General features: G+C 40.5%; 1 protein-coding gene across 5 annotated transcripts; it reads right to left on the reverse strand.

The window, feature by feature from the left end:
• Positions 1–13,633: 13,633 nt before the first annotated feature.
• On the reverse strand, positions 13,634–18,266 carry rnaseh1 (ribonuclease H1). Of its 5 annotated transcripts, none has more exons than XR_014624534.1 (9): positions 17,742–18,266; positions 17,018–17,142; positions 16,404–16,583; positions 16,152–16,251; positions 15,498–15,552; positions 14,506–14,590; positions 14,228–14,352; positions 13,909–14,068; positions 13,634–13,763 (listed from the first exon to the last, which is right to left on the reverse strand). XR_014624534.1 is itself a non-coding variant. In XM_084378360.1 (9 exons), the coding sequence occupies exons 2-9, from the start codon at positions 17,804–17,806 to the stop codon at positions 13,967–13,969; spliced, it is 837 nt and encodes a 278-aa protein (XP_084234486.1). In that variant the 5' UTR covers positions 17,807–17,838; positions 18,013–18,265; the 3' UTR covers positions 13,791–13,966. The 5 variants fall into 5 exon arrangements, 4 of the variants coding, with proteins under 4 accessions (XP_084234486.1, XP_084234485.1, XP_084234487.1 ...); XM_084378360.1 differs by lacking the exon at positions 13,634–13,763 and having other exon boundaries at positions 13,791–14,068; positions 17,742–17,838; positions 18,013–18,265; XM_084378359.1 differs by lacking the exon at positions 13,634–13,763 and having other exon boundaries at positions 13,791–14,068; positions 17,742–17,843; positions 18,013–18,265.

The following is an 18,266-nucleotide window of genomic DNA, read 5'->3' on the forward strand; positions in this document are numbered from 1 at the left end:
TACCAGTGTAAAACTAGAACTAACCAGTAACGACGTCAGTTGTTACTCTGGTGATATGCTGCCCTGTATTTTTGTTTGTGTGTATGAATTCAACAAGTGGCCAATTCTTACATAATGTACTTTTAAACATCACTTCCCATTACCTTTATAGTTCTTGATTTTTTATAATAAACCATTTTTGTACTCTTTTTGACTTGGATGTGCACAAGGCCTGGCTTAAGTTGCCCATGCGACAGCCCATTTGCTCTCTTTGGAGTTGCCCCCCTGGAGATATAATAATAAAAAGGTCAGGACCATTGGGACTTTACCTTTTCAAATCTGGCCCTTCTAAAATAACAGTTTTTATATGCCTGTACTGTGCCCCCTGTCATGTGACACTGTAGCATCCACACTTGGTATTGTTGCCAGTGTGGGACGACCTCGGTTGTGTCTTTTTGAAGTTGCATAAATGATTAACGACGATTGGTAAAACCAAAATATGGCAATAAAAATCTCCACCTATGATTCTGAAGAATGCGCAGCTTGTCACGTTTGCGTTACATCACACAAAGCAGCCTTTTGTTACGCCATCACATGAACAAATCTTAGCATAGTGCAGTAGCTAGCTAATATATAGGCAACTTCATGAGGTTTTTATTTCAGGTTAGAGCAACGGCCCCTCAAAATGTCTGTGTACGTCCCTGCTTTCTGTGAAACGTCCGGCCCCTCCTTCCAGACGCTTTCATCCATCATATGGTTGAGTTTTCAGGTGATATTAGAAGCACAGCAAAGCAGGACATCAAACATCTGAAAGCTGGAAGCATCTGTGTTTACGTTCATATAGAATATGAGGGAGCTGACTTCCAGCCATATTGCCTCAGTTAATGAACGTATATATACACACACACACACACAGGGCTGAAGAGTGATGCAGACTGACAGACACACAGACAAACAGATGCACACTCGCTCTCCTCTGGAGCTCCATCTGTGTAATGACATCTCACGCTTGGTTAGGACTCTGCTGCATAATTAGAGCTCTGGCAGCTGATGGATGGCACTGCAGCACCTCCACCCTGCCGACCTTGGCCTCACCTCGGCCCGGCTGAGGGCTGCACAGGCCTGAAACTGAACCCAGATCAAAAAACGAATGGAAAACGAAGACGCTCACCCTCATTTATTTTTACTTTAGACTTCAATAAACCTTTTTTAACAACATTAATGATGGTTTTATTCTATTTAGGTGTTTAGCTGTTGAGCATATTTTTATTAATGCAGCCATTTTTATTTATAAAATAAGTTCCACCTATGACAAAGGCCTGTTAGTCTGACGTTGGGCCACTTGGAGCAAATCTCAGTACTCACCATGGAAGCGCCCTAGAAAAAAAAACAACACACACAATCTCTAGTTCTGTGATCTTTACAGACAGCTCATGACCCATTTTTCTGTCTGAACCTGAAGTCCAAGAGAGCAGTAATTGAACCCGACCTGAACTCGATAGGCGTTCTTTTTTTTTTTTTTACATCGGAGCCTGACTTGAACCCAACGCAGTTAATGTAAGCTGAGGTTACCCTGTCACACAGAGACCCACGAGCCCACGCCAACTGGAAAGTCACAAATATTCTCCGTGTTGTGTTCAGGGTTGTCAAGTAAATAACAAACCCCAGCACTTAATATCATCTATTTTTCTACTGTATTTATTTATCTCAACAGTATTTTATCACTACAAGAAGTTGAAAGCACCATGTCAGCTGTTGGGCCAAACCTGAACCAAACCCAGACTAAATTTCTAAATTTTCGGTGTTTGGTCTCCGACCTGACGGATTTGGGTCCGGTATCATGTCCTAATCTGTGTGAACAGATAGATAGCTAATAAAAAATTTTCACAACAGACCTTTTGTCTTGTTATAGCAGAAAAAGAACAGGTGTTACTAATAACACTTGTGTCCCAGCATGCATAACACCAGGACCCTGAATCTGTAGCAGCCAAATGAAACCCAGCAAGTTATTATTACGACTATATCTGACTACGTATTTGTAATTTATACAAAAATACTGCAAAACCTGTTTTTTTTCATCAGGGGAAAATTGTAGTAATTGCATTGAGTGTAGTTTAATGTCATTATTACTGTGTCTCATGTCTTCCCTCCTCTGTTTCAGCTCCAAGCACATTGGTTGCTGCTGAAGATGTAACTCTTTATAAAACACACATCACAAACACATTGTTTAATATTTAATAAAAGCACAGTAAATTCCTAAAACAGCTGGTTATTGTAGTTTCTTCAAATGTTTCTTAAACTATTTACAGTGGCAGATAGAGCCACGTTTGGTGCCCAGTTTAAAATAAATACTAAGCAATTAATTGATCATCTGATCTAATTTAAAAGATTAATCAAATAGTTCTTTAATCAACAGCAAATACATTTCTTTAAGGCAATAATATACCTGTTTTCTACATTATTTTAGTAGTTTTTGACTAAAAACTCAAGAATTCCTTTTTACTTATTATTGGCCTTTTTAAGCATGTTTTTCTAGCTTGTGTATTACCCTCTTATTTGTTGTTTGTCTCTTTTTGCTCATATTTTTTAATCACAAAGACAATCCTTTAACCTTCAATCATCAGTACATAATTATTAAAGTAGTAAATGTGAGTTGCGGGTCACAATCTCTCAAACATCAGATACATTTGGGTCATTCTACACTGAATGAAAAGACCAAAACTAACAATGTGTTAGTCCGTCTCTCAATACTCTCTGACTGCCTGTCTGTGGCTCTCAGCTCTGAGCTCATTGGTTCCAACTGAGGATGTAAATCTTAAAATATGGCTCATAAATATTCAGTACTTTCCAAAGCAAACAGGAGGAAAAAGCGCATTTGTTGGGGACTATTCTCAGTGGCGGATTGATCTACATTTGGTGCTCTAGTGAGTATGTGTGGCAGCAGGATGAGGTGTGTGTGGGATTGAGTCAAAATAAACAACAGTGTGTGTGTTTGTGTTGATGAAGGAACATGTGCAACGGTGTGGCTCATCGATTACACACACAGTACTTGTTAGATACATTCACTGTCAGTTTTGGTCTTTTTATGGGATTTGTAGATAATTACACAAAATATAGAACCTCACCAGAATCATCTTTAAACATGACGGAGCCTCACAGTTTCATTAAATGAATCCAAAACAAATAATAATTCTATATGACTGAATTACTGAACGAGTCAGTAAGTAAAACAACTTTACATTCCTGGAAACTGTCTCCTCATTTGCAGGCGAACCCATGAATAGTCAATAAGTTCAATGTATTTCCATAATGAGTTTCACTTTCATGCCAGTATTTGATTTTTTTTTTTTTTTTTTTTTTTCTTAATCAGAGTGGGCGTCACAATTTCCACATGCTGGAAATCTCATTTTGGAGTGGAACTTTAGAGATGGCTGCAGGGGTGCCGAGCGCACCAAACTTTCGACGAGGGCACCGATTGATTCACGCGTTTTTTGTCCACGATGCAAATCAGCAGGGAGATGAGATAATGATGCCCCCGATGACGGGAACCTGCCAAGCTGCTAAAAGCTGATCCGTTGATCGGTTAGTATAAAGGAAAAATTGATCACGGAGACTGACTGAGGCCTGTGGTGTGTTCACTGACCTCACTGACCAACAGCTTCATCCATCCAAGTCCAGGCAAAATTTAGTCTTTGTATGAAATATGTTGGCAGGCAGCAGTACATCAGGGACATATGGATGAATTTGCTGTCCATATGCTCAATAGTTAAAGGAACAGTTCACCCAAAAATTCAAATTTGGTCATTATCTCCTCACCCCCATGCCGATGGGAAGTCTGGCAATTTTGTATAGTCAGCAAAACATTTTTACTACACAACTGCAGTTGCTAAGGGACCCAATCAGAAACCTCCAGGACTTTTTTATGAAGACAACAAGGAAGTACCAAAAACTGCAGTTCCTCAAATGGAACAAGTCAATCAAGTCAAAAGCAAGTCAATCCCCATAAGAGCCCATATTAAAAAGCCCAACTTCACAGCAGAAATAAACATGCTTACAGCCTGGTACAAAAAACAGTTTTGGTCTCTATATCTAATTTATTCCATCATGACAAGTGCATTTTTATACGACTCATCAATCTTCTTTGTGGTTTTGATGCCTTTTGGAGAATTTTTTGATGCAAATATCAGAAAAATTAAATGTCTTTCTGTGCTGTTAATTGGAATAACAGACTGGTGTGGAGGGACAAAGGCCGGTATATTGGATTAACGTTAACTGGCAGACAGCTGCTGGAGTGAGCTTCATTCTGGCTCTTCAGAAACACGTGGGTGACGTCACGGGGGCTCTGTCCACAGTTTTAAACAGTCAACGCTAGGGACTTAAACAACAAAACCAACATAAAATGGCTCCATACAGCTCATGTAGCGTAATCCAAGTCTCCTGAAGCCCTGAGATCCCGAAGTGACTTGTTAACAGGTTATTAACATATTTTCAAAATCAATTTGGGATCTCGAGGCTTTGAGAGACTTGGACTACACCTGATGAGCTGTGTGGTGCCATTTTACTAAGTCCCCAGCTACTTTCTGTGAAGCTCCAGAAATGTTTTGTGGACTGAGAAACTTCACCTGACTTTCCATCAGCATGAGGGGGAGGAGATAATGACTGAATTTACATTTTTGTGTGAACTGTACCTTTTTTTTTAAAGGGTAATCTCATCAAATTACACAATTTTACAATTGCATACAATTTACAATTACAGAATATTTTTCAATAGTATGATCTCAGAATAATTGATTGAAATACAAATATAAAATAATTAGTTTTGCATTAACGATAAATCTGGTGTTTTCTTAATGAGCACGGTCTTGGCAGGGTTTTTTTTCTCTCTGACCTCTTGTACCTTCTGATTTCTGTGATTAAAACACCTTCAGCTGGAGAGGAGAAACAAGCTGTGGTGTTTAGTTTTGTGAGTTCACGAGTTCACTCGGGTCCTGCTGGGAATGACAATCCTTATGTAACAAATCAGAGAGTTCTTTGAGCCAATGCCCTCCTCTAGCAAACCATCGCCCCCGAAAACACAAAACCCTCTCAGAAGCCCTCCTTTCTCATCATATCAAACGTCATGTAGGGAGCGGAGGAGGTGGGGAGCTGGTTTCTGAGCCAGATGCAGACAGCTGTCATGGAAACAGACACCACTTTGTTCATCCCGCCATCTTTGACTGCGACTCCTCCTGCGCTCCTCTCCTTCGGTGCAGAGCTGAGCGGAGCTTCTGCTTGATGCCGGATCAGAAAAAGAAGGCGCCAGTGTAAACAAAGTCAGCGGAGTGGATGGGGGAATGATTTGATAAATGCTGGCGGGGAGAGGAGAGCAGGAACAGGGTTGTCAAAGCCAGATGTATTCTGATGATTAAAAGAAACAAACTCAAGGTTTCACTTTCCAGTAATCAGCTGGTGTTCTCCTCCAGAGTGGCTTTCAATGAATTTGAGAAAGGAAAGTTTTCAATTATCTCTCTGATTTGGACTTGATGTCAGCAACTCAATGCTTTCAGAGTGGGATGGACATGACCTTAGAGACTTTGACATCAGATCAGACATAATCAGAAATTATATCAGCAACTCCAGACCTGACCACAAAGACATTACATGAGGCCTCAGTGACTCAGACATGAGCTCAGTAAATTAGACATGTTCTCATCAATTCCAGATGTGACCTCGGAGAACTGGATAATAACTCAGAGACTTCAGCAACGAAGACAGAAGCTCAGCAGGTTGGACATGACCTTAGCATCTCAAACAGGACATGGACATTAATTTAGAGACTCAGACATGGCCTCAGAAACTTAGATATTAACTCAGAGGCTCGAGCATGTCGACTAAGACATGACACCTGCAAATGAGGACTTCGAAAAGTCACGACTTCACAGAAACTCTGAGATTCAGTCAACTCAGAGGCTCGAATGTAGCCTCAGTGACTCAAACGTGACCTCAGAAACTTAGATATTAACTCAGAGGCTCTGGCAAAAACTCATTACATGATGGCAGAAACTCCGAACATGACTTCAGATACACAGATATTTACTGACACCTGCAAATGAGGATGTCGAAAAATTGATCGCAGACACTCCAGACTCACTCAACTGAGAGACTTGAATGTGACCTCAGCAACATAGATGTGATGTCAGCCACTGCACACATTAAAGGTGCACTACATAGTTTTGAGGAAGAAATTTTTATAACAAGAGAAACATCTCTCGCTTCATTTTCATGACTGAATAAACAAACTGACCTTAAAGGACAACACAGTTTCATACTATTTTACTTTGTTTACATGTGGCGGACTCTGCCACCTTTCTAGCTTCAAACAGTGTTCTGGGACCTTATTTTCCTCTGAGAACAGCTTTTTTATTCACTTATGGAACAAATTAATATTTGAGTTTGTATTATTACCTCATTAATATTGTAAATATCAAAATTCTGAGTTTGAATTTCTTCTCCAAAACTACATAGTGCCCCTTTAACATGACCAACTTGACCATCAGTGACTTGCACAGAAACTCTAGAAACTTACAAAAATTCCAAACGCTGACAGTCACCGCATTATCATAGGTGAGGATTTCAATCTGGTGCAGGATGTGACTCTTAACACATCTTCCCCTACACAAATCGCACTATCCAAATCAGCGAACATAGTAAAAACGTACGCATCACAGTTGGGCATTTCGGATCCCTGGAGGTTTAAAAACCCTCATGGTAGAGCTTTCTCCTTTTTTTCCAATGCACACCACACATTCTCCTAAATTGATTTCTTTGTACTTGATAACAATCTCCTAGACTGCGTGAATGCATGTGAGTATCACCCAATAACCACTTCTGACCATGCTCCTACCACAGTTGACATTAGTTTTCCACAAGATACAATTCCACGTGCACTATGGAGGTTCAGTTCGCACTTGCTGTCGGATAATAAGTTTAAAGATTTTGTTGTGACTCAAATCCGTTCCTACATAGAGTTTACCGACACCCCTGATGTCAGCAGTAGCATTCTGTGGGAAGCGCTTAAAGCTACTGTTCGGGGACAGGTGATATCTTATATTTCCCAAATGAGAAGGACTGAACGGGCTAGACTGGTGGAAATGCAGATGAACTTCTGAAACTTAATGAAACTTACTCCACCTCTCCCACCCCCATCCTCTATAAGAAACGGCTACTACTACATTCGGAACATGACCAGTTAATGACACGCGTAGTGGAGAGACAGCTGCGACAATCAAAGCAAAGCTTTTTTGAGCAGGGAGAAAAGGCAGGGAGACTCTTGGCACAGCAGGCCCGCGCAGCTAGCGCTTCTCGATTGATTCCTCAAATTAAGCTACCTGATGGTAGCCACACTTCTGATCCAGTAGTTATCAATAAGTCTTTTTCTGATTTCTATTCCACACTGTATACTTCTGAATGCACCCAAATTACTGCAACGACCCCTAACCTTTAGACTGGTTAACGTATCCTCAAATTGACGTAAATATCGCCAGAGAACTGGGTAGACCCATCTCTTTGTTAGAGGTGCATGAAGCAATCAATTCTATGCAAAGTGAGTGGGGCTTTTTATTTTTTATTTTAGAGAAATTTGGCTTTGATTCTAACTTCATTTCTTGGGTTAAACTTCTGTATGCAACCCCATCCGCTTCTGTTAATACTAACGGCGTCCATTCAACATACTTCCCTCTCAGATGTGGGACCCGACAGGGCCGTCCGCTCTCACCCTTGTTGTTCAATATAGCCATCGAGCAATTAGCCATCTGGCTTAGGAACCAGGATGAGTTTGAAGTCATAACTCGTTTCGGTCTAGTCCACAAACTCTCCTTATATGCTGATGACCTTCTCTTATTTATTTCAAACCCCACATCCTCCCTCGCCTCAGTTTTGTCAATTCTTGATCAGTTTGGGCACATATCAGGGTATAAATTGAACATTCAGAAAAGTGAGCTCTTTTTTGTTAAAAATTTGGCGAGGTCACTTCCACAATCCATATTTCCTTTTAAAACAGCTGAAGAGGGATTCAAGTATCTGGGGGTGTTTATTACCAGCTCCTTCAAGGAACTATTCCTGAAGGACTTTCAGCCATTATTAGATAAGTGCAAGTCAGACTTGTCCAGATGGGCTGCCCTCTCCCTGTCCCTTGCAGGCCGAGTTAATCTTATTAAGATGGTTATTCTTCCGAAATTTCTGTATCTTTTTCAACACATCCCAATTTGTCTTAATTCATATTTTTTTGCTTATCTCGACCAACAACTTCATGCTTTCATTTGGCATAATAAACCAGCCCGTATTAAGAAACATATTCTTCAACTTTCTAAACCTGAAGGGGGACTGGCATTGCCAAATTTTCGTCTTACTACTACTTTTGGGTCTGCAACATTAACAAACTTCTATACTGGCTCCACGATGAAAGTACAGATGCCTGTCCACCCTGGGCTCATACTGAGATATCATCTTCTTTCTGTTCTCTGCATTCTATGATTTGCTCACAGCTCCCCATAAGTGCCCATAAGGTCTCACCTTATCCGGTTGTCACCAATACAATTAAAACTCTTTTTTATTTTATTTCTTTTATTTCTTTTCTTCCTTATTATAATATTTTACTCTATTTTGTCTTACAGTACTTTAATTATTCACCTATGTTACTATGTAACAATTTATTTGTTTACTACATCTGACATGGGACACTCGGACATAATGTGAAACTGTTGTACTTTTCTGTACTGTCTGCAGAAATTGAATAAAGAAATTTGGAAAAAAAATAAAAAAGAATTTGTCAAAGACAGCATCTCACAAAGTTCATAAATGTTCTCCTGACTCAACAACTCACAAAATTGAGTGATTTTTTAAGAGAGGCTGGGGACTTTCTCCATGGGTGTCAAAGAAGTACTGTTTTTGTCAGTTATTAGTAAAGTTTCACATGTTTACTATCAATAAAATGTGTGTTTTCATGAAGTCGGTGTAAATGGTGAAATCAGTGTGTTCAAACAGCTGTTAAATGTTGGCAGGAAAGACACACTTTGGACACGCAGTAGTCTTACATACTGTAGCCAGACAGGCCAGCACAGCGATGCCATGACAAACTGATGTTTTTACAAATAAAGAAACAAATTAATGTACAGCATTTAATGCCGAATTTACAAGAAGGCATTAATGATTAAGAATTTATCATATGAATTTGAAACAAAAAGTCAAGTTTCCCTTCACTCGACAGCTCTTAAAATTGCATGATTTTTAAGGGAGTCTGGGGATATTGTGGTTACTAGTTCCATGGTTTGTAACATGCATTTTAAAGTTTAAAGCCTGTTGGTTGTAGTCAGAAGTGCTTTTTTGCATCTTTAACCACGCTTAGTAGTGATGTCACAGGGTCCAGGGTGACATAACTACTGCAGGTGGGAAGTTCAACAACTGTCAACAAAATCAAGACTTTCAGGAGGTGCTACTGTTTTTTACTCTTTAACTCGGCCACTTGTATGCAGCCTTGGAAACTGACGTGACCTCAGTGACTCGGACATGAGCTGGACGTCTTCGCTGCAACCTGAAGAACGAAGACAGAAGCTCATCAATCTTGACACGACCTCGGACGAACCACAGCAGCCGACACCTGACCTCAGTGACTGAACATGACCTGATGCAATCTTCAACTTTGTGGGACTCAACTTGGACTTAAGCGACTTGGCTTCCACGGCAGCGCAGTCTGGGCTTGTTTTCTGTCGAGCAGCTGAACGTCAGCATGAAGTTTTCTTTCTTCCCCATCAGAACTGCGAGCACTTTAGCGAACATCCCCCGCTCGGTGTCAGACGGTTTGTGGTGTCAGAGAGTTCTTCAACCCCGGCAGAACATTCTGGTTTATTTTAGACACTGTTGGTCTAAAAATTGACAAAACCTCTCACTGAAGTGGGAGCAGGATGTTTCTAATGTCTGGTTTGTTAAGTTTCTTTACAGTTAGCTCGGTCTTCCTCCCCTCCAGCAGGGCAGTGGTGGACCAATGCCAGAGCTCAGTCTGCTGAGGAGAAATGTGTGTGTTGAGGAGGAGTGCTAACAAGGCTCAGCCCGCTAGGAGGTGAAGCTGCTGCGGGGTGACCTTTGACCTCCGAGAGGCGCTCTCTCTCAGACTGGGTTGCCTCTGGCGGGGTCGTGGCGCCCCACGCTCGCCGCGAGGCAGCAGTCGGGGTCAGAGCAAGGAACCTCGAGCCTCCGTCCTGCCGTTTCCAACATCGACACCGACCAATCGACCGGCCGCAGGAGGACGGAGGAGGAGGAGGTGGAGGTGGAGGAGGAGGAGGAGGAAGGGAGCAAGTGAGGAGGGGTGAGTCTCTAATTTCTGTTTCTCTGTGTTTCCATCAGCAGAAACAAATAATTTTTTACAGAGACGTACAGAAGGTCTGCCAGGGGGAAGCAGACAAGAAGCAGATACTTTACTAAAATACAAGTGGTAATACAAAAAGTAAAAATACTCCATTACAAGTTAAAGTGCTGCACTCAAAAGTTTGATGGTGTTGTGTTACACATTTACTATACTACAGGATTATTATCACTGATGCAGTTATGTGGAAGCAACCTTTTACTGTGTTGCCAGGGAACTTTGAGCAAATTTTAATTACTTTTTTTTCAAAACCCACAACTTCATGAATACATTTCTGTGTGTAAACGCGTCCTAAAAAGTGTATTTTTTCCTACAACAAGTAGAAATACCTGTCGATGCAGTATGAATACTATTCAACCAGTTTTTATTTTTAAATCAGTTTGTTTAAAAATGCTCTAGAAAGGAGTGTTTGTAGCTTGAAAATAGAAAGAATGGCCAAAACTTTCTATAAAGTAAGTGAAACAAGGATTTGAATAGGTTGAAATACTCTTACTGCACTGTGAGATTGGGGGGGGGGGACTGATTGCCATGAACAAGCGGGAAAAAAGCACGATGTAGAAGAAGAGAAAATAAAAGGATCAGAAGAAGAAGAATGGAAGAAGCAGAATGAGTAAAAGAAGAAGAAGAAGGAAAAAAGAAAAAGAAGAAGAAGCAAGAGAAAAGAAACAGAAGTGGAGGAGGAAGAAGAAGGAAAAGAAGAAGAGGAAGAAGAGGAGGAGGAGGAAGAAGAAGGAGGAGAAGGAAGAAGATACAGAAGTAACAGAAGAGGAAGAAGAAGAAGAGGAGGAAGATGAAGAAGGATAAGGAAAAGAAGGGGGAGAAGAGGACGAAGAAGACAGAAGTAGTATAAGGAGAGGAGGGAGAAGAAGAAGGAGAAGGAGAAGAGGAAGAAAAAGAAAGATAAAAAAAGGTGGTGCTGATGAAAGAAACAGCAGGAGAGAGAGGAAAGAGGGAGAGAAAGAAGAGGAGAAAGTGAAGTGATCCACATTTCACCACTTGTACTGAAGCATCATTTAAAACTCTGCTAGAATGTGAAAAAAAGTTCTGTGAGGTTGGAAAGGGCAAGAGCAACAGGAAGTTGTAAGACGGAACCATTGACAGATCAGTAAGTTTGAGTTTGGAGGCGAGGAAGAGCGAATATTCATCAGGTGGACAAACACGACTCAGTTATTCTAAGGTGATGTGTCAGTGCGCGTGCAGGGTAAATAACATATTTCTAAAAATAACAAATTGATTAAACTGAAGTTCTTCTTCAGGTCTCTTGGCCTCGGAGAACTTCTCTTCCTACAACTTCTCTCGGCTCTGCAGCTGTTTTGACACTCATCTCTCAATCTATTAATAAAATACAATAATATAGTTTAATCTACTTTATTAGTAGCTTTGCTTGATAGGTCGACTGTATGTTCCTTGTCTTGGTAGCTGCTCGCCTACTGAGGGCTGAAATGTTGCCTGCTGAGACTGATAAAGTTTGAAAGATATAAACCCCCTCTGATTTTTGCTTTACACAGTCTGACCTCCACCTGACCTACATATAGGATTGGATGTGTGCACAGCATACTTTTCATGCCATTAGTTTATTTACATCCCTAGATATCTACTGCGTCTATTGCTGCACATTCGGTGACCAACTGTGTAATTTCTCGGCTCTGTTATGATACATTTCTGTTACTAAGTTTACCAAAGATTACCAAATTAGGTGAGTTAGAAAAGGTACCGTTATTTTGACAAAACTGCAAACAGGTGTATTAAAAATCACTGTAATATATAGAGCCATGCGTGGAAGACTTTGGCTATAAATGTAACCCAAAAAGAGTGAAAAAGTTTTCTTTACATTTCTGGGGTGCTGGGATGGGTGCTGGCTCTGTCTCCCTCTTCATTTTATAATTTCAGATATTTAAAGTTAAGTTAATTTATTAATATGTTCTTTGGTGTCATGTGAGGTAAATGTTGTATTTCTCACCTATAAAGTGTTTTGTCGTGTTGTTTTTTTCTTTGTTTATTCACTATTTCCATATGAATGAATATAAACATGATTTTATCTATCAACTTGGTGTGAGATTAAATCCCGGAGAGAAATCCCTCTGTTTGATGATGCTAAAGGGGATCCTAATAAATCAAATGAAATGTTTAGTCTGTTTCCACTGGGAGGTTGTGTTTTCATCCTGCCCAGTGTGAGACGATAGGAGGCCTGCTTTGAACTGAACCGGTCTGTCAGATTACAGCTATTTATAATGAGAATGTTTGAGGCGTTTCTACCTTGGAAATAGGAATAAATGAATTGAATACTCGTCTGTACAAGCAGCTTCAGCCAGACACTTTAGGTCAATATTGTTTTAGTAATAACGCTGACCGGTTTACAGTCTGCTCAGCAAACTGGGTGCAGACAGCTCCCAGTTTAATTTTGTGAAAGAAAAACAGGACTTTAGATCCGGATTTGATTCACCCTCACTGTCAATGGAGTTTTATTTTAATAAACTTTTTCCCAAAGCAACAATGTGTGTGAGGCAATATGAATCTAATGTGCCGATCAGTATTTAAACAGATCCTTAAATAAACCCAACGTCCTGCTGTGTTTGATCTTTGTCTGAGTTATAACAACAACCTGGAGCTCCTCCTGCTGGACAACTGACTGCATTGCAACTATTCTGAATCAGTTCTGCAAGTTTTCTCTTTTAAGCAGTCAAACGGATACTTTTTTTCTTTTTGGTGAACATGTCCCCTTCACTTCCTTTTCTTATGTCCTAGCTCCTCCCAAGTGAGGTTGGAAGAAAGATGTAAGGAAGGATGAACCCGTTTCCTCTCCAGAAGCTTTCCCTTTCCACGGGGGGACAGTTTTCAGTTCATGAAGAGAGGATGCAAGGATGTAGAATTAGCATAAGAGAAGGGAAGTATTTTCCTTCCCTTACACATCACACGTCCTTTCTTCCTCACTTCCTAGAGTGCCCCCTTTCTTTTTCTTGGAGCTATATTTCATTATGCCAGCATGTCTCCTGTGAGTGAAGGACACACTGTTTCCTTGTTCAAAGCTCCTCCAGATGCCTCCTCTCTCCTTGTCTCCTAAAAGATGCATTTCAGGGATTGGAAGCTTCTCCATGATAGCGAAGGGGAAACCATCTCTGAGTCATAATAACAATAATAATATGTTTATTTATGTAGCACCTTTCAAGAGCAGAACGTTAAAGTGCTCCATGGGAGAAGACATTAAAAAGTGCAACTTAACATAATGAAAAGCAGGAGTATAACGCATGAGTATACCTCAATATTCCTTGTCCCTTTTTGAATTTTATTTCCTTCTTGCTCGTCTCCATTCTCTTCCTCACTTGTCAATGCTGCTTTTTTTCCTCCCTTTTGCTGCCTTCTCTCTTTCCAATCCCTACCTTCCTTCATGCTGCATCACAAAATACAAGACAGGTGGTTGAGGCAGTAACTTAAAACTTTATTTAGAGCAGAAAGACATTAAAATCAACATTTCACAGAAAAACTGAAAAATACAGATTTCCAGTTTTGTCTTAGAACTCTGAGAGAAAACAAACCTCTGTATCACAGAGTAGATAAACAGTCCTGCTGCTGATCGCTTTAATGACAATTGTCTCAGTCGTCATGCTGCTGCGGTAAAGGCTTTGCTGCTCCTTCTCTCGACAGTCTGTCGGCCTCCTCGTTGCCGTGGTAGCCTGCGTGCCCTGGAATATGCAACTGCAAATAGAAGACAGAGAAATGATGTCCCAGAGACAAAGCACTTTTCTTTTTTTTCTTCGTCATCACTTTGTTCTCTTTATCCTAGAAGGTTAACAAACAAGAAAGTGAAGGACTGAGTTCAGGGTGAAGTGAGTCGTGATGCAGGCTGATATTTACCCAGACGACCTCCACCTCTGCGTTCAGTTTGTCCAGCTTCACAAAGTCGTCTTTGTTGGTGATCAGACCTCCAGATTTCAGCCTCCAGTTATTCAGCTTCCACTTCTTCACCCAGCTGGTCACACCTGCACCAAACACAACACATACTTCAAACTAAACTGTTCAGATGAAAATCATAAACCCTGGACCGGTGACATGTTGGAGATGAACAAGACTGTGATCAGCGTTACACCACTTAGGTTTCATGTACAGAAAGCATTTCATTTTTGGTGACTCACCGTTGATTGTAAATTTGCTGTCCGTGTACAGAACCAGCTTCTTTATGTTCTTCTCTTTGGCTTGTTCCAGCGCTCTGCAGGCTGCCTGGTCCATACATGAAAACACACAAAAACACACAAACAGTGAAGCTATTAACACTGTTGTATCTGCGTTGGAGTATGACAGATACGTTTTGCCAAAATTCTGTACATGTTAAAACATGTATGATGTCTGCAGACTTTAAAGACCTTCCAAAGACTTCACTGAGACATCATTTTTATAGAATAAAATTTAGGACAGTAACACGATTTTTAAAAAGGTCTTATGTTTGCAAAAATTGTAATTGATACATTGCATAACTTTAAGGACCTGCAGTTATACCGAAATGCTTATAATAAAACCATGATTTTAAGTTATCATTTAAAACATGAAAATGCGTCCAGTTTAACTTGACCCAGCATTTAAAGATTTCTAGTATGGACACGTTGTTTCCATCAGAATTAACGAGCTTTGGACTGTACTTAAATCCACTACGGGGAACATTAATTTTTTCATTGATTCTGGCGCCCCCTGTGGACAAAATGACAATGGTGAAACAAAGACCACTTTGTTTTTGTGCGGTACCACCAAACTACTGAACAGCTTCTTTCCTCAGGTACAGAGACCCCTCAATTAGTCCTCAGCACTCAAACATGTTTTAATCTTATGACTTCTCTAACTCGGTGACAGGCATCAGGAATAACTATAATACCCAGCTTGCTTATGTAGGTCTTATGTAGCTTATAGAGGCATCAGTATTCATTTGAAACTGTTTCATAATCAGTTCCTAAAACTCCTTTTAGTACATTTGTATTCAAAGGCGTGTGTGTGTGTATGTATAAGGGCATACTCCTTTCAAATAAGAATGAACATGGTTGTTTTTCCATGTAAAATAACTCCTGCTCACTACACTGTTAACATTATAGTTAGAATATGGCTTTTAACACTGAAGCACTTGTGTTGAGATGCCTACCTGTACTTCTGCACGCTGATTGGTTTGTCTTCCCTGCAGTCGATCTGCAACATTTCTGCAGGAAAGCAGTGATAAATGTGACCCATGAATTGATTTTATAATGGAGATTATGTATATGTGTCGTTCAAAAGCTAAAACTAAAGTAGAAACAGACAACTTCTGCCCCCTAGCATTTCCGATTTGTATTATTGTTGATGCCCCTGGATTGTTTCCTTTTTCCTCTGAGTGATGCTACCAACAACACAGGACAGAACATGAGTTTTTTTATTCATTTACCCTCCAATGGAGACATGAAGAATATAGAAAGGCTGAAACACTGCCAGCCTGACTGGGTCATTAGTCAGCCTTCATTTTCTGGGAGATTTTGTGACCGGTGGTAGCCAATATAGCATAGTGAAAGCAAAGTTTATAATGAACTAATCTTAAAAGCTGATGGTGTCACAAGTCTATAGCCATTACATTGTGCAATCAACATTTACTTGGTAATGATAAGTTAAAGCAAAAAGGTGTCTGTTTCCTGTTTAAGTTAAGATAAAATTCAGTTACAGTCTAAATGTGCTGTCTATAAAGTATATGTAGTGTGTGTGTGTGTGTGTGTGTGTGTGTGTGTGTGTGTGTGTGTGTGTGTGCGTGTGTGTGTGTGTATTTTCTCACAGTGGGTGGTTGCAGCCCCAGTACACTCCGATTCCAGCTCGAGCACCACGCTGTCCATTGGCTGTACAGCAACCGTCAGTGTAAACTACCACAGCATCACCTGGACAGAGGGCGAACAGTGGAGAGATCATCTACACGTTTTTAAGTGGAAAAAAACATCCTTATACATTTCTACTCATGTTGGACAAAAACAAGTGAAGCTTCATATCACCATTTATATTTTACATTTATCTCAATCCCCAGACTTCTTACCCATGTATGTGTATCCATCTGGGCTTACTGAGGACGAACTTTCTGACTGTTTGACTCGTTTGGGATGAGACTCCGCCTCCTCTTCTGAGTGACATCTCTTCTTTCCAAGAGGGATGTACTCCAGAGGCTCCGGGCCTCTTTTGGGAAGCAGATGTTCATTTGACTCCACAATCTGAGACACTGAAAGCCGAAAACACAAATTGTTATATTTTGTTTGCAAAGTGCCATTTTAGAGTTTCGAAGGAGGCATTTATCCCTAATCCAGAACCTTATACTACGCATCAAGGTCCTGCATGGCTGTCCTCCAGAACTCTGATATTTCAGTCACAGATCAGCTCATAAAATTCCTGATTGTTCCAGGGGTAATCTAGCCTATGAACTGGGAAAAAAGTATGCCACCTGGGTGTAAATTATCATATACAAAGTACACAATCCTGTATCAGGCGAGGAGTATTTGATTAGGTGCCTTCCCTGCAGACAATAAAGCTGAACATATCTGACTATTGATAGATTATCTTGCTGCTGGGATCAAAACGTCAACCTTTTAACAGCAGAGTTGTTTTGGGAGGATTGTACAGGGGGAAAAAGCCTCATGTTCGTCTGGACCAGCGTACCTTTCTTCACCACTGAAGGTGCAGAAAGTTCGACTCCTCTGAAGAACGCCCAGGCATCTTTCTCTGAAGCAAATTTCTTGAAAGAAGCCGATGGAAATTTGTCCACCTGGCTCTTACATTCATCCCTAAATCAAAGTGAAAACAGGTGATCGTCACCACTCATCATTCCCCCAGATAGATAGATAGATAGATATTCTATACTGTGGTAGGTGCAGATGTGGTGTGATCACAGTGATCCAACCAAAACTTAACTTAATTTGGCACATCATCCAGTTACTGTTTGTTTTAAGTCTTTCAACTAAAAGTAAACACACTATAAATGAGTTAACTACACCAAAACTAAAAGAAAAGTGACAATACGATTGCAGAACACATCTCGTTTACAAATCCAAAGAGACTTTAAAAATAAGTCGCACCAACAACACTCCGCCCACTAGGTGCGGGTTTTAATGGAAAAAATGAAAAATCATTCAAATAAACGGTTACTCGAGCATAACTTCCAAGCCGAATTGAAGAGTGTGTTATTGCGAATACAAAATACCTTGAAATTATCTTTTAGCTGGTGTGTCATTTTGCCGGAGGTCAAGCCGACATTAAACCACGTGATATCTGGATGGAATTTGGCATGTGCCTCCTCTCGCTAAAGGAATAGCGCTTTGAGGAAACAACGGCTTTGGTTTTCTTACAATAAGATGTGCTGACATTAACATGCAAGCAGTCTTACCATGAAGTGTAGACTCCTGGTTTGAATCCTTTCTTTACTGCGTAGAAAAACTTGCCCTTCGCCATGTCGTCGGCGGCGCTGCAGACAGCCCTGCGTGCTACTCTGAAAAAACCAGTCAGTCTAAACATCACTGTCTGTCAGGAACCTGTCGTGAAACGGAGGTGGCTAACATCGTGGTGTTAGCTCAAACAGTGAGGTATCATTAAATCTGATTGGTCATTTGTATTTTGCGAAGAAATTCAAGGCAAATTCAACAGCACAGCATACGTACACAGACAGTCAAGATGCCAAAATTAGCTAGCTAGCACCGTTATTAGCTAGCTGGTTTGCTTTTTCTCAAGAACAAGAAGACACATTAACGCCAAAAAAAGTATTCCGAATAAGTATGACTCTCTTCTGGTGTTATATCTCTGGGACCAAGCGTTTCTTTAAAACCTTTAAAACTGCTGCAAACAAAGAAATCCAAAACTCCTATTGACAACAGTTGACAGCCACAGCAAATCACTTCCGTCCGTGTTCTCACAC

Source organism: Pagrus pagrus (genome assembly GCF_965226575.1).
Source record: "Pagrus pagrus genome assembly, chromosome: 16".
Classification (NCBI taxonomy): domain Eukaryota; kingdom Metazoa; phylum Chordata; class Actinopteri; order Spariformes; family Sparidae; genus Pagrus; species Pagrus pagrus.